Raw genomic sequence first — 16,659 nt, 5'->3', positions numbered from 1 at the left:
AGAATTGTTACTGTTTTAAAGTTCAAGCCTTATGAATTACACAGGTCCTCTGGGTCTCTTTTTCAGTCTCGTGCTACTTAATTTGGGGAGTTTTTTTTTTCTTCCTCACTAAGGGGAATAGGAGAATAATATTGAGAATAGGGTGATGAAATCAGTCCCTCATGGAAACATAAGAACTTAAGAGTTGAGAGATGGAAAAGATCTTTATATGCTTGAGTAAGAGTAATTGCTAACATATAATACCTTACATGTAATAAGTAGCTTTTGTATCTATTATCTTAATTTTCACAACAAATTAGAGGGTAGATACTATTATTCTATTTTTAGCTTAAGAAACTGTTAGTAATTTAGCCACAGTTGCACAGCTATTAGGTGCTAGGACCAGGACTAGAATCTATATCAATCAAATGCCCATTAGGTTATATTGCCTTCCCTGGGTGATAGTATAGTAGCTACAATTTAATAAGCATTCACAACTTCATGATGTAGGTACCATTGTTACCCCATTTTGTAGATGAGAAAGCTGGCTGGAGGAGTAAGTAACTTGCAGCAGCTTAATGTTATCATAAAGTGTAGCTGAAGCTACTAATACCGTATTCAAAACTAAAGACTGCAATGGGGGAGGCACGGATGGATAGAGAGCATGATAGGCAGCACAGCTCTGAAAAAGTAGTTTCTTATAGTCTAAACATCTTCCTAAGTAGCTTTGATCCTTCTCTCTCCATTTGATTATAAATAACTCCAGATATTAACTAAGGAACTTTCCGGCTACATTTTCCTTACTCTCAGAGCACCTCACCTTAAATTGCCTCAGTGACTAAGTTGAGTGGGCAGCTTTTCCTCTTAGAAGGTTTGTTTCTAGTTTTTCTCACCTTTCCCATTTTTCACCTGTGTTGTCATCTTTCATGACCTTTTATTGAAGATGGGAGCTGTCTTAGTTAATTTTGTGTTGCTATCACAGAATACCATGGACTAGGTAATTTATAATGGACAGAAATTTATTTGGCTCACAGTTCTGGAGGCTGAGAAATCCAAGATCAAGCAGCCACATCTGGTGGGTGCCTTCTTGCTGCATGATCCCATGGCAGAAGGCAGAACAAGAGAGTGTACGTGAGAGAACAAGAGAGCTTGGCTTGCAGGCTCATGTCCTTCAATAATCAACATTAATTCATTCATGAAGGTGGAGCCATCATGAGCTAAACACCTCTTATTAGGCCCCACCTCCCAGAACTGTCGCACTGGAGGTTAAATTTTCACACATGAATTTTGGGGGACATGCTCAAACCATAGCAGAAGCCTACCACAATTAACTGATAAAAGTGTATACTAATTTAGTCTAGTATAAAGAGACAGGCCAGGCTCTGTGGTTCACGCCTATAATCCTAGCACTTTGGGAGGCCGAGGTGGGTGGATCACCTGAGATCAGGAGTTTGAGACTAGGCCAACATGGTGAAACCCCATCTTTACTAAAAATACAGAAATTAGCTGGGAATGATGGGGCATGCCTATAATCCCAGCTACTCAGGAAGCTGAGACAGGAGACTAGCTTGAACCCAGGAGGCGGAGGTTGCAGTGAGCCAAGATCGCGCCACTGCACTCCAGCTTGGGCGACAGAGCAAGACTCTGTCTCAAAAAAAAAAAAAGACAGTGGGATACAGTTTGTTAAATAATATGATATTGCTCTTTTTGTAGACTCCAAAATGTCAGTTATCAGCAATTTGAGATTTAATCTGTTACTTCAGATAGATTACAGATTCTCAAAGTGCTTAGTCTCACATTTGTTTTTTGGTTTTTAAAATTCATTCAATGAACATTTAGAGAGTATCACATGCTATTGAGCTATACTGAGTTCTAGAGATGTGAAGATAATTAACGTGGTCTACTATCGAGGTTATGGTTAGAGGAGGGTAGACATTTAAACAAGTATAGTATAGTGTTACAATTGCTAAAATGGAAGCAAAGAGATGGCTGTCACATCTCTGTCTCACAAAGAGATGCAGGGTCAGGGAGAGCTGAGTTAGCAAAGGCTGCATAAAGTGAAAAGGGTCAGTAACTTGGACAAGTGTTTGTTCATACTGTAGGTAGCAGCCCATTAGTAGTTCATCAGACCAGTTTAGGGTGTCATATCTTGTGACAGTTACTATGGGACTGAACAAAGGTGGACGAACACAGAAATGAAGACAAAGACAAAAGGATCTTTTTAAAGAAGGGGTTGGGAGTTTCTTGCTTCTAGTGAGCAAGGCCCTGAGCTTCTACAGCCTTTCATATTTATTGGGTAGAAACAGCAGGGAGGAGGAGGTAAAGGTGAGCTGCATGATTTATCACAGGTTCACATGATTGTTAACAAGATTCAAATGTGCCAGTAGATAATGGCAAGAAACACTGTGCCTGGGCATGACTGCCCTCAGCATTCCTTCTGGGTGGCAGACGCAGTTGGTCAGTTTGCCAGCAACCTGCATTCATGAGAAAAGTTTGCTGTTTGCTCATATGGCCTCCAGTGGTATACTGAATTGGTCACAATGCTCATTCTTTGGGTCTCCAACAATAACATTTATTTTTAGTGGAATAGTGTATCTCTCACACAGCAACTATATTTAGTGAAACTTTGGTTTTATGTCTGTACTAGTCATGTGAAATGTATTTCTTAGCATAGCTTTGTCAAGTCAGTTTGAAAACTACTTATCAGACAAATGGTAACTGGACAGAGGCAAGATGGCGCAGTTCCGGGTTTTTCACCACCAACTTTCCCGCGCCCTGGAAAGGCACGGGTGGACTGCACAGGCGCAACACGACCTCTGACAGAGAAAAACCGGAACCCGCCTAGCCACGCCTACCGCCCGGCCCCTGACCCGCCTATGTCCCACCCACTGCCCTTCCACTCCCAGGCCCAGGACATAAAAGCCGCTCCCTGCAGGGGCCCTGCGCGAACTTCCTCAGCCCCCACTCCTGTCGGGACTGCATTAGGAACCTCACCCGAGAGCTCCACGGAGTGACTCCCCAGGCCTCCCCTGCCTGAGACCGACGGACCTCACCCCTCCCCCACAAAGCTGGCTGACCAAAAAATAAATTTGCAGTTTTGCTCCTAGCCTTGACTACTCACTGGTCCTTTAATACTCGCCCTGGTGAGCCTAGAAAGCAAATCGGTTTCCTAGAAAGCAAATCAGTAACAAGACAGCTTGACTTAGCTTAATGCAGTAGAGCTAATGCTCCACTTTTTTTTTTTTTTCTACTTTATCAGGTTTTTTTTTTCCCCTGTTGTTTGAACCTCTTACTTTGGGCACTAGGGTTTTGGGTTTTTTTTCCTTATTTACTTCTACTCTTCAGGGATTTCTACTCCTTTGGTCCCTGGAAAACCAAGGTCCTTTCATTACAAGGCAAGGGTTACAAACTCAGTACCTACAGAACCAGCAGGCTGGGTGGAGACTAGGGCCAGCTGAAGAATTGCCCACTTAAAAGGGCGTGTGCTATTCCAAGTTCGAACTTGTAGATTCTTTGATGGAATAGAGGTTTAGTGATCTTACAGTGTCTCTTTTAATATTGGAAATACACATTTTTAAGTGAAATCTCTAAATTTTAAAATATTGGAGGCTAATCCAAAGTTTTAAATAACATATGGGTCAACCAAAACATATCTGCTAGCTAGATTTGGCCTGAGGGGCTCCGGTTTGCAACCTCTGTAAGTCAATCTCAGCATTCTTTCCTAATAGGTAAAGGTTGTCTCAACTACATCTATCCAGCCTAAATTTTTTTTTTTTTCCTTAAGAATTTCAGAGTAGTGAGATGCTGCTTTTGGTATAAGGAAAAGCAAATTTAGTAGCTTCATTGCCCAGGTAAAACGTTGCTGGGTCATAATATGATGGTGACTCTGATTTCCTGTGGATCTGTGAAGTTCAGTATTATACTTATTTCCTCTAGTACCTCAGGAATTTCTTTATAACTGTATAGGTAAATATTGTCCTAAGATTTGATAAAGCAAAAAAATCTTTTTTTAAAGGGTGAAGTCAATTTCCAAAGTGTGCATCTGTGGGCATCTGATATTATAGAAGAAAGTCCCTGGGACTTGGAGTCAGAGGACCAGGATTTGAATGTTAATTCTGCCATTTACTAGTTACTTTACCTTGAGTAAATTACTGACCCTCTATGAGTGGGCCTCAGATTTCTCATTATTCCTGCCCCTATTATCTCATCAAGTTAATGTCAGAAAGCACTAAAAATTGCAAGGTACTCAGTTAAATGTCTTTCTTTCCCTTGTAATTCCTCAAAAATTATAAATTTATATATTTATCAACATATATCAAATTATGATATTTATCAAATTTATATGATATTTATCAACTTTCTGTGTCAAGATCTTTAGGTGAAGAACAGCTTTCTGTGGGATCTATCAACTTCTTGAAACAGACCAATATCCAGAAAAATGCTAATACCAGAGATACAAGTAAAAAAACAAAAGACCAGCTCATCATTGTGAGTAAATTCAAAACAAAGCTTCTCCTATCTAGCCCTTTACAGAAAAACTCCTGTATTAGACAATTCAGAACTTGGTATTTTCAGTGGCATTAAGCAATGTTTTATGTGACAGAATGGGAGCTATAGGTGGTGACACTGTATATTCTTGAATTTATCTGTGCTTTTCCTGCACTTTATTTTTTGTCAATTCTTGAGTCAAACAATTTTAATATTCTTTAAGAATAATTTAATATTCTTAGCCACTTAAGGAAAAATATTGTATAATTAATATAGAAGTCCTAAAATTTTTGCTCTTCTCTTTGAAATAAGGCTTTTCAGGTCTTTAAGAGTTTCATTAAAAAGTTCTGTTGTTCGTTTTAGCTATAATTTCCACAATTTAGTCTTATTGCTTCTTAGAACCATGGGTCTAGTAAAGAATCTTGTAAAAATAAAAGAATCTTTGGTTTTTACAGTGTCCATTCAAATAAACAATTCCCTTTCATCAATTTATTGCATTTTTAGATCTCTTCTCCCCCGCTGCCCTGGCCAAAGAGATGGAGTCTCACCATGTTGCCCAGGCTGGTCACTAATTCCTTGGCTCAAGTGATCCACCCACCTCAGCCTCCCAAAGTGCTGGGATTATAGGCATGAGCCACTGTGCCCGGCCTGATCTCATGTCATTTTGTTTTGGGGGAGGGAAGGAGGATATAGTAACCAGACTTTCATTTAGTTTTTCTCTTGTGTCAGCAGAAAAAAAAAAAAATTCGGTGAAATTTGAATGAATGGTTATAGGAACTCAATTTAGAGCTATTTGTGCTGTATTTAAATGGGCTTCTTTTTATACCCCCCAATTATAGGATGCTGGTCAGAAACATTTTGGGGCTACTATGTGCAAGTCTTGTGGTATGATATATACTGCTTCCAACCCTGAAGATGAAATGCAACATGTACAGCATCACCACAGGTTTCTGGAAGGAATCAAATATGTGGTGAGCCAAAAGATAGTCTTTCAGTTTGTTCTAGAAGTAAAACTGCTTTAAAAGAGACATTTCTTTTCCACCACCTAGCCTGAAAAGTTAACTTTTAATGATGATGTTTCAAGCTTACCTTCTCAATATAGGATAAATATTTTGTAAACACTGCATTCTGAGGAGAGCTGAACAGTCAAGATATACAAAATTCAAAGACCTGAAGAGATACCCTCTTCCCACTATAGTGTTGTCTTTATGGATAGCCTTAGAAAAAAATAACCTTTCCATGACTTCTCCATGTTTTTTCTGAGAGGAGAGGTCGCACCCATTCATTAAACACCTTTCAAGTCCCAACACATCCTATCATTGGCCCTACCTTTATGATTGTACCTGCTACTCATTCCTTTTCCCCTATTTTTATTGCCATAGTTAATATGTTCACAATGTTTTTAGCCTGTTTATTGAAACAGCTTGCTTTCTGGATTCCCATAGTGCTGCCAGAAATAATGTTTTAAAACATAAGTCTAGGCTGGGTGCAGTGACTCACTCCTGTAATCCCAGCATTTTGGGAGGCTGAGGTGGGTGGATCACCTGAGGTCAGGAGTTTGAGACCAGCCTGCCCAACATGGCAAAACCCCGTCTCTACTAAAAATACAAAAAATTAGCCAGGCGTGGTGGCAGCCACCTGTTATCCCAGCTACTCAGGAGACTGAGGCAGGAGAATCGCTTGAACCCAGGAGACAGAGGTTGTGGTGAGCCGAGATTGCGCCATTGCACTCTAGCCTGGGTGACAAGAGCTAAACTCCATCTCAAAAAAAAAAAAAAGCCACAAATAAAACATAAGTCTAGTATGATTCTACATACTTCTAGAAAGAAAAAGTTCCCACCAGCAGTTTGGTGCTCTTTAATCTGGCCTCAACCTTTTCTATATATATGCATATAAAATATATACAAAAGAGAAAGTGTATGTGTGTATAATTTAAATTCTTGATTTAAATTATCTGATATCTCTACATCAGCCAGAAAGTTCTAAAACATAGGTTCTGACATTGTCTGCTTCACACTTGACAGCTTTCTGTTGCACTAGGAATAAAACCGAGACTCCTTACCTTGGCCAGCAGATCTCTTCATATCTGGCCCCTGCTCACCTTGTCGCATGACACATTCCCTCTCCAGCTCTAAGCTCCTGCCGCTGGAATAAGCCACATCTCTGATGAAGCCAGACTATACTATATTGGATTTCTTTCTTTAATTTGTGGAAACATACTGGATGTGTTATCTTTTATATATTTTGTATGTTATTCCTGTGTTACAAATACATTCTCCCTGTCCCTTTTTTTAAGGTTTGAATTTATATTTTTGATATAGTAATACTTTCTCATGATTCGAAATTCACAGAATGCAAAAGTATATCCAGTGAAGTGTTTCTCCATACCCCTTCCAGAAACCTTGTTCCCCTGTCTATAGGCATCCAGCATTCACAGGTTCATCATATATCTTTCAGAGAGATTTTCTGCATATACAAGCAAATACCATTACTTGGATTTTTTTTAACCTTTTTATGGTGTATATTGCTACAAAGAAAACAAAATTTTTATTTAGCTAATTTGTGACCTTTGGTTTCTTAAGTCAGGAACATCATCTCAGTCCCAAAATTAGTAAGAAGTTTTTCCTATATTTAAAAAAATGTATAGCTATAAATTTTATATTTAGACCTTTAATCCACTGGAAGTTTTTCAAGACATAGTGTCAGAGATGGATCTTAACTTTATATTCTTCCTAAAGGACTACAAAGTGTGCCAGTATTACTGTTTGACTGGTTTATCTTCCACACTGATTAGCAATGCCACCTTTAATGCATACCAAATTCCCACATATAAATGGACTTGTTATTGGACACTTCTGCACCATCCATTATTTCCTATGCCAGTGCCATACTTTTGCAAACGTAGCTCCATACTGTATTTGGATGTATAGTTAAGTTCCCTTTCATCCTTCTCTGTAAAAAATGTCTTGACTTTTTCTGCACATTTACTCCTTCAAATTAAAAAAGGAGCCTATCACGTTCCCCCCAAATAAAAAACCTATTCTAATTTTTATTGAAAGTAGTCAAACTAATGCCATTTATTTCTAGGGAAAAAAAATCTTAGTATAACTTAGAAACTTAGTATAGTACATACTATAATATAAGCTTAGTATATACTATAATATAAACCTAGTGTATACTTAGAAACTTAGTATACCTCTGATTCATTCATATCTTTGATGTCTTTCAGGAACATTTTCTAGTTTTGTCAATATGGATCTTACTAAATTTATTTCTAATATTTCAACCTCATTTTTTCCAGTCAGTCAGTTACACCACATTTTTTTTTGCCATTCTCTACACCTTTGCTTATTCAGTTAGTTGCCTTAGCCTGAAGGCAAGTTAACCACCTTCCCCATTATGCTCATTGACATCTTACCAAGGTTTTTAAACCCTTTTCAAGTACCATAATACTTCAGTATCATTCAAACACTAGGGCCACATGCCAAAGCACTATGCTGGGGATTGAGATTAAAATGGTTGTAAGACTGTGCCCTTCCGTGGTCTTGTTAAACATAAGGGACAAACATATAAGGACTTTTATTTAGCCTTTTCTTGGAACTTGGCTTATTCTTCTACCCCTCCCCTACCTGCCCTCTAGTCTCAAACTCCTGACCTCAAGTGATCCACCCGCCTCAGCCCTCCCAAAGTGCTAGGATTACAGGTGTGAGCCACCGCACCGCTACCTCTTTACCTTGTTTTATAATCATATACATATCTCCAGATAGGATATAAGCTTGTTGAGGCCAGGTACCTGTTTTAGGCATCTTTTATTTCTCTTCCCACATTACTTTTAGTTGGATTTCATCTTTTTTAAATATCTGTTACTGTTTAGCCTTTTGTCTTCTGCACATCAAATTATTTAATGTTGGTTTTTTTCTCTTCACAAATTAAACTGTGACCCTTTTTTCCTTTGGCAGGGTTGGAAGAAAGAACGTGTAGTAGCAGAGTTTTGGGATGGGAAAATCGTGTTGGTTCTGCCACATGATCCAAGCTTCGCTATCAAAAAGGTATGGAACAGTATCTTTTTAACTCTTAACTCTTGCATTTCCCCACCCCCAAGAAATCAACCTATGTTGAAGTGCACACTGCCTTTGCTGACAGATAATTCACTTGGGTACCTGCTTAATGATTACTTTCATAGCAATTTATACAAAACTAAGAATTGTTGGACAAAGGAGTAAAGAAGGCAGATAAGGCTGCATAGCTTATCTTTTATGTTCATCTTTCCCTTGTGAAAGATAAACTAAGCTTTCAGTTTGAGAAATTAATGGCCTGCAGGGTCTATTTCTTATATTGGTGTTGCCTGTGTTTCTGAGGTTGGATGTCTAGCCACCGTGAATAATGAATAAAGCTAAAACAAATCTGTTTTAATGCTTTCTATTCCTTATCCCTCCCAGGTGTCTGAATTTCTGCTGAAAGTGATCTTTAAAATAGGTTCTTAAAACCTTGTTTCCACAGTAGCAGCTACATGCATCAATAGTGAAATAATTTTGGAGGTGTATCAATTTAAGAAATAGAAATTAAAGACACTAAAGTAACAGTAATCATACATTTTGTGTATATAAATATGTATAGTTTCTATTGTACTTTTTAAAACATTCACCTGTCTTGGTTTTTAAAATCATTAGGTAGAAGATGTCCAAGAACTTGTTGATAATGAATTGGGCTTCCAGCAAGTTGTTCCTAAATGTCCAAACAAAATAAAAACTTTTCTTTTTGTATCTGATGAAAAGAGAGTAGTTGGGTGTTTAATTGCAGAACCCATCAAACAGGTATGGTATATTTATTTTAAATTATTGGCATAATTTGCGGGCAAAATAAAGAGAAAAGTTGGGAGAAGTCTCAGCATTTAAGATTGCTACCATTAATGACATTCTTCTACTGGAATATCCTTGTCCTTGTGGATAATTGAAGTTATTTATTTCCATTAATATTTGGAATTTTGCTTTATATAAACAGGATAGGTAAGCCAGTCTTATGTTCATGTAATCATTTCCACAGCTGGACTATAAAGTATAGTGATTTTAAGTAAGCAGATCTATAAACCGAAGTTTTTAAACATGTGGCTTAGTGAACGTTAATATTTTTGGCAAAATAGTCATTATTCCTTAATTAGAATCTAATTTGGGTACTAATTAGTAATGTTCTAGAAGACATAGTTTTTCCTTGTGTTATTAGAAGTTGGAGAGAAAAGCAACTTGTTTGTATTTTTGCCAGTATAAGTGATCAGTTTGGCCTTTTCCTTCTCCCTCAGCTTTATTAAAGTATAACTCACAAATAAAAATTGCAAATATTTATAGTGTACAATGTGATATTTTGATATAGGTATACATTGTAAAATGACTAAATCAAGCTAATATATCTTTCACCTCACATACTTACCAACTTACTGTGATGAAAACATTTAGATCTACTCCCTTGCAATTTTCATTTTCTTCTTTTTCTTTCTTTCTTTTTTTGAGACAGAGTCTTGCTTTGTTGCCCAGGCTGGAGTGCAGTGGTGCGATCTCGGCTCACCACAACCTCTGCCTCCTAGGTTCAGCCTATTCTCCTGCCTCGGCCTCCCAAGTAGCTGGGACTACAGTCGCGTGCCACCATGCCTGGCTAATTTTTGTATTTTTAGTAGAAACAGGGTTTCCTATGTTGTCCAGGCTGATCTTGAACTCCTGACCTCGTGATCTGCCCACCTCAGCCTCCCAAATTGCTGGGATTACAGGCATGAGCCACCGTGCCCGGCCTCTAGCAGTTTTCAAGTATACATTAGCTATAGTCATGCCATACAATAGATCTGCAGAATTTATCTTAACTTAAACTTTGTACCCTTTACCAGCGTTTCCCCATTTCTCCCATCTCTCACTCCGCCAGCCTCTGGCAACCACCATTCTACTCTGCTTCTATGAAGTCAACTTCTTTAGATTACCTGTGTGAGATGTTGCACTATTTTTCTTTTTTGCTTGGCTGATTTCACTTAACATAATGTCCTCCAGGTTCATTCACGTTGTTGCAAACATCAGGATTTCCTTTTTAAAGCCTGAATAGTATTCCACGTGTATATGTACCACATTTTCTTTATTCATTCATCCATTGATGGACACTTAACGTTGATTACATATCTTGGCTATGAATACTGCCTTGAACATGAGAGTACAGATTTCTCTTCAACATACTGATTTCAGTTCCTTTGGATATACAGTCAGAAGTGGGATTGCTGCATATGGTGGTTGTATTTTTATAGTAATCATCCTGACAGGTGTGAGGTGATCTTGTTTTAATTTGCATTTCCTTCATGAATAGTAATGTTGAATGAGCATTTTTCATATGCCTGTTCCTAATTTGTATGTCTTTTGAGAAATATCTATTATGGTTCTTTGCCCATTTTTTAATCTGAGTATTTGTTTTCTTGGTATAGAGTTATTTATATATTTTGGGTATTATCCAGTATATATATGCAAAATTTTTCCCAATCAGTAGGTTGGTTGGTTTGTGTTTATCCACTCTGCTATGCAGAAACCTCAGTTTGATTTTACATTTCTTTCTTTTATTGCCCACACTTTTGGGGTCATAGCCAGAAAATTATTGTCCAGACCTATGTCAAGTTTTTTTCTCATTTTTTTTTCTTATAGTTTTACAGTTTCAGGTCCGTCATTTTAAGTCTTTAATCTATTTTGAGTTGATTTTTGTATGTGGTTTGAGATAAGACTCCAATTTTATTCTTATTTTGTGCATATTCATTTTTCCCAACATCATTTATTGAAGAGACTGTGTCCTTGCCCCATTGTTTGTTCTTGATATGTTTGTCAGATACCAGTTGACTCTAAATGCCTGGATTTATTTTATCTGTTTTGTTCCATTGGTTGCTATGTTTTGTTTGAATGCCAGTAGGAGTGCAATGCCCCTCAGCTTTACTCTTTGGTCTAGATTGCTTTGGCCATTTGGAATCTCTTATGGTTCCATAGGATTTTAAGACTGTTTTTTATATTTTTGTGGCAAATGCCATTGGAATTTTGATAGGGATTGCGTTGCATTTGTAGATTGCTTTGGGTAGTATGGATATTTTAACAATATTAATTCTTCCAAGCCATGAACACTGGGTATCCTTCCATTTATGTGGATTTCTTCAGCTTCTTTCATCAGTGTTTTCTGGTCTTCAGTGTATGGATCTTTCACCTCCTCAGTTAAATTTATTCATAAATGGGGTTTTTTTTTTATGCTATTGTAAATGGATTGTCTTCTTGATTTCTTTTTTAGATAGTTTGTAGTTCATTGTTCCTATATAGAAAAGGTGCTGACTTTTGTATGTTGATTCTGGATCCTGCACCTTTTCTGAATTTAATAGTTTTTTTGGTGGAGTCTTTAGGGTTTTCTGTGCATAAGTTCATTTAAATTTGAATGCCTTTAAATTTGAATGCCTTTCTTTTTTCTTCCTAATTGCTCTGGTGAGGAATTCTAGAACTATGTAGAATAGAAATGATGAGAGTCAGCATCCTTGTCTTATTCCTGATCTAAGAGGAAAAGCTTTCAATTTTTCATTGCTGAGTATGATGTTAGTTGTGGGCTTGTGATATATGGCCTTTAGTATATTGAGGTACATTCCTTCTGTGTCTAATTTGTTGAGAGTTCTTATCATGAAAGGATGTCAGATGCCTTTTCTGTATTGAGATGATCATATAGTTCTTCATTCTGTTAATATGGTGTAACACATCGATGTGCATGTATTGAGCCATCCTTGCAGTATTGACCCTTCACTTGCAGTCTGTGAGTCTTTTGTAGGCAATATTTAGTTGAGTCTTGTGTTTTTATCCATTTAGCCACTCTGTGTGTCTTTTGATTGGCAAATGTATTCTGTTTACATTTAAAGTAATTATTGATAAATAAGGATTTACTATTGCCATTTTGTTTTGTTTTCTGGTTGTTTTATATATATTCCTTTCTTCCTCTCTTGCTGTCTTCCTTGGGATTTGATGATTTTCTGTAGTGGTATGCTTTGATTTCTTTTTCTTTTATGTATCTACTATAGGTTTTCGCTTTTTGGTCATGAGGCTTACATAAAATATCCTTCAATATAACAGTCTATTTTAAGCTGATAACAATTTATATCACCTACAAAAGCTCTGCACTTTTTCTCCCTTCAACATTACTAATGTTGCAGTTTACATCTTTTTATGTTGTGTATTTATTTAAAAGGCCTTTTCCTTCTTTGATCTCAAAGAAGTAGACTGTTATGTCCTGATAACAGGCAAGATGTAGCCAACTATTCTCTTCTGCTCTCAGGTCAGAAACAATGTTTTGTTGGTAATTAAAAACTAAATACACACCTATCAAAAGAGGTAACAGTACGTAAAAAAATTGAGACAATACCAAATGCTAGTGAGGATACGGAGAAACTAGATCTCTCACACATTGTCGGTAGGAATGTAAAATATTACAGCCACTCTGGAAAAAGTTTTGAAGCTTCTTTAAAAACTAAACATAGGCTGGGCGCAGTGGCTCACACCTGTAATCCTAGCACTTAGAGAGGCTGAGGCAGGCGGATCACCTGAGGTCAGGAGTTCGAGATCAGCCTGACCAACATGGCGAAACCCCACCTCTACTAAAAATACAAAAATTAACTGGGCGTGGTGGTGCATGCCTGTAATCCCAGCTATTCGGAAGGCTGAGGGAGGAGAATCACTTGAACCCAGGAGGTGGAGGTTGCAGTGAGCAAGATTGTGCCACTGCACTCCAGCCTGGGCGACAGAGTGAGACTCCGTCTCTTTAAAAAATAATAATAATAATAAAAAACTAAACATGTATTTACCATATGATCCAGCCAAAACAAAGGAAAACTGATGTACACACAAAAACCTGTACAAGAATGTTAATAGCGGCTTTATTTGTAATAGCCAAAACCTGGTAACAACCAAAGTGTCCTTAAATGCTTTAAGTGAATGATAAGCTGTGATACATCCATATGATGGAATACTACTTAGCGATAAAAAGGAACAAAGAATTGATACACTTAACAACTTGGATGAGTCTCAGGGGCATTATGCTGAGTGGAAAAAAGCCAATCTCAAAAGGTCATATGGTGTGTGATTTCATTTATATAATATATAACATTCTCGTTATAGCCATGGGGAATAAATTGGTGGTTGTCAGGGATTGAGGTTGGGAGACGGGGTAGTGTGGATGTGACTATAATGAGCAAGAAGATCTTTGTGGTGACTCAATAGTTCTGTATTTGATTGTGATGGTAGTTAAATGAATATACAGGTATGATTAAGTGTCCTGAAACTATACACACACATTTTACCAATGGTAATTTCATGGTTTTGGTATTATACCAGTTATGGAAGATGTAATCATTGGGGAAAACTCAGGAAAGGATACATGGTCCTCTGTAGTGGTTTTTTCAACTTCTCATGAATCTATTTCAAAATAAAAATGTTTTTTAAGAAACTTGAAATACCAACCAAATTTCATAGTTAATAGATATAAATCTTTAGTGTTACTGGTTTCTTTAGGTGGTCATATATACATTTTAGGATGGAGAGAATGCTAGAGGTTGCTATACTTTACTGAAAGGAAGAGTCTAATGTCTACAATTGTTTTCATTAAAGAGGAAAGTTTCATAATGCTATGGGATGCACTAGAATGTGTGAATGTCTCAACACCACAATTTTTTTTTAAAGCATTGTGTGACTAAATGGATAAGAATTTAAGAAATAGAAAATATTTTTAACATATTTGGTGGAGATATAAGTTAAATTTTTGATACTTGTTTTATTTAAGGAATATTTTTTTAAAAGCAGTGTGAACTCATCTGTGTTGTTAGCTGTAGATGCTTCTGTATATCATTGCAGGCCTTTCGTGTCCTGTCTGAACCAGCTGGTCTGGGATCCCCAACCTCTGCAGAATGTTCTAGGGCTTGGCAATGTTCAGATGTACCAGAACCTGCAGTCTGTGGGATAAGTAGAATCTGGGTTTTCAGACTGAAGAGAAGAAAGCGCATTGCAAGACGACTGGTTGATACCCTCAGGTAAGAAATAAAATGGATCTAGATCCAGAACCTTAGGTTCATAGCTTTCCTAGTACCTCTCGGCTTCTGAGCTAAAGAGAAGGATATTGGTAAGATACTTCTGTATAAATATATCAAAGTCAGACTAAGGAAGGTATTGGCACTAGAAAAACCATACTAGATATACTCAGTCTAGAGCACAACATTCCAGGTCTGAAACATACTAGCCCACTGCTTTTCAAACTACCTGTGCTAAAGGACTAGTTTAATTTGTCACAGATCAACACTAATAAAATAAAAATGGATTGCTAGAAAAAAATAGAAAAACAAAACAAAAATACAATCTCAAATTGTTATTAGACTTAGCAGATGTGAAATTATGCTTCAATAAATCTATACAAAGTAAAGGTTTGAAAAATTACAGAAGCTGTACATGTTCATTGATAGTGACTAGATAATGAAGACTTGCTATAACTCATAAGCATAACTTAAAAAGTGGATTTGTGAGACAATCCATAGAACGAGAGAAAATAGTTGCAAATCATTTGTCTAAGGAGGGTCTAATACCCATAAAATTCTTAGAACACAATAAAAAGACAACCCAATTTAAAAATGGACAAAGAATTTCAGTAGACATTTCTCCAAAGATGAATTGCAAATGGTTAATTCAACATAACAAGATGCTCAACATCTTTATCAGGGAAATCACAAAACCATAGTGAGATCCCACTTTATACCCAGTAGGATGACTGTAATCAAAAAACAGACAAGTGTCCGTGAGGATGTAGAGGAAACTGAAACTCTTGTACATTACTGGTAGGAATGTAAACTGGTACAGTTGGTGTGGAATACAATCTGATGGTTTCTCAGAGTTAAACTGTTATGTGACCTGGCAGTTTCACTCCTAGGTTATATATTCAAGAAAAGAAAACATGTCCACACAAAACCTTGTACATGAAGGTTCATAGCACGATTATTTATAAAAGCCAAAAAAGTACAATCCAATCTGTGATTAATGGATAAATGTGGTATATTGATACAATAATAACAATGGGATGTTATTCAGCTGTAAAGGAAATTCTGTCACACGCTGCAACGTGGAAGAACCTTGAAAACATTATGCTAATTGAAATAAGTCAGTTGCAGAAGATCGCACATCATATGATTAGATTTATATAAAATGTCCATAAGAGGCAGGCAGATTCAGAGGCAGAAAGTAGATGTGTAATTTCCAGGGACTGAGGAAAGATGGATAGCAACTAATGAGTACTGGGTCTGGGATAATAAAAATGTTCTAGAATTAGATAGTGGTGGTGATTGGACAATATTTGTTAATATACACAAAACCACTCAGTTGTACACTTTTAAAGGGTGAGTCTTACGGTATATGAGTATATATATCTCAACCTAAAAAGTCTCCATTTTTAATTCCCTTGTACACACTTTGAACTAGCACTATGTATTGCTGTTTAAAGTTTCCAATGTCACAAACAAGCTTGTTTGCTAGTTTACCTAATCTAGGTTATATGGATGAATTTCACAACACTTACTCTCTCAATTTCTACACATATTTCATTGTCTAGATAATAGGTTACAAAACCAATAAGCACACTTTGACCAAACCAAAGACCACACTTTGGAATACTGTTATTCAAGCCTCTTGCATTCTATGCCACTTTTAAAAAATAAATACCAACACCATTATGGGGACCCAATCTTGGGCCATAAATCCTAGTCAATCACACATACTTACAAAAGGAATCAGTAGGAAAAATTGATATCTTAAAGATTTTTGATGATTAGTTATGAAATACTTTTCTGTTTTATATTAGATATATAAATTTGGTATGAGGAATACCAGTATCTAACCTAGTTCTACCATATTATGTATTTAATTATAGTATTTAATATATTAGAAACTTATGTCTTCTAATTGAATCAAATTCTAATTTTTTATTCTGAAATAATTTCAAACTTACAAAAGAGCAGCAAGAGTAGTAAGAAGCCTTTGTCAAGATCTATTAAGTTCAACATTTACCTCATTTGCTTTACCATTCTGTTTAGAAAAACTTCCTGAATTATTTTGTTACATATATTACGCTCCTTTACCCCTTCATGCATTGGTGTGTTTTTCTTTTTTTTTTTTTTTTTTT

At 36.7% G+C, this 16,659-nt stretch overlaps 1 protein-coding gene across 2 annotated transcripts in view; it reads left to right on the top strand.

The window, feature by feature from the left end:
• The window catches only part of ESCO2 (establishment of sister chromatid cohesion N-acetyltransferase 2), a 30,754-nt gene that overhangs the window by 10,496 nt on the left and 3,599 nt on the right, over nt 1-16,659 (top strand). For both annotated transcript variants that reach the window (XM_011944582.1, XM_011944580.1), the window contains exons 6-10: nt 4,350-4,467; nt 5,307-5,438; nt 8,427-8,516; nt 9,138-9,281; nt 14,352-14,527. In XM_011944582.1, coding sequence (XP_011799972.1) covers nt 4,350-4,467; nt 5,307-5,438; nt 8,427-8,516; nt 9,138-9,281; nt 14,352-14,527 — 660 coding nt within the window. The remainder of the gene's footprint in view (nt 1-4,349; nt 4,468-5,306; nt 5,439-8,426; nt 8,517-9,137; nt 9,282-14,351; nt 14,528-16,659) is intronic.

This window comes from Colobus angolensis, unplaced genomic scaffold (genome assembly GCF_000951035.1).
Source record: "Colobus angolensis palliatus isolate OR3802 unplaced genomic scaffold, Cang.pa_1.0 Scaffold233, whole genome shotgun sequence".
NCBI lineage: Eukaryota > Metazoa > Chordata > Mammalia > Primates > Cercopithecidae > Colobus > Colobus angolensis.
The sequence above is the reverse complement of the archived record's forward strand: the minus strand, read 5'-3'. Positions and strand labels throughout refer to the sequence as shown.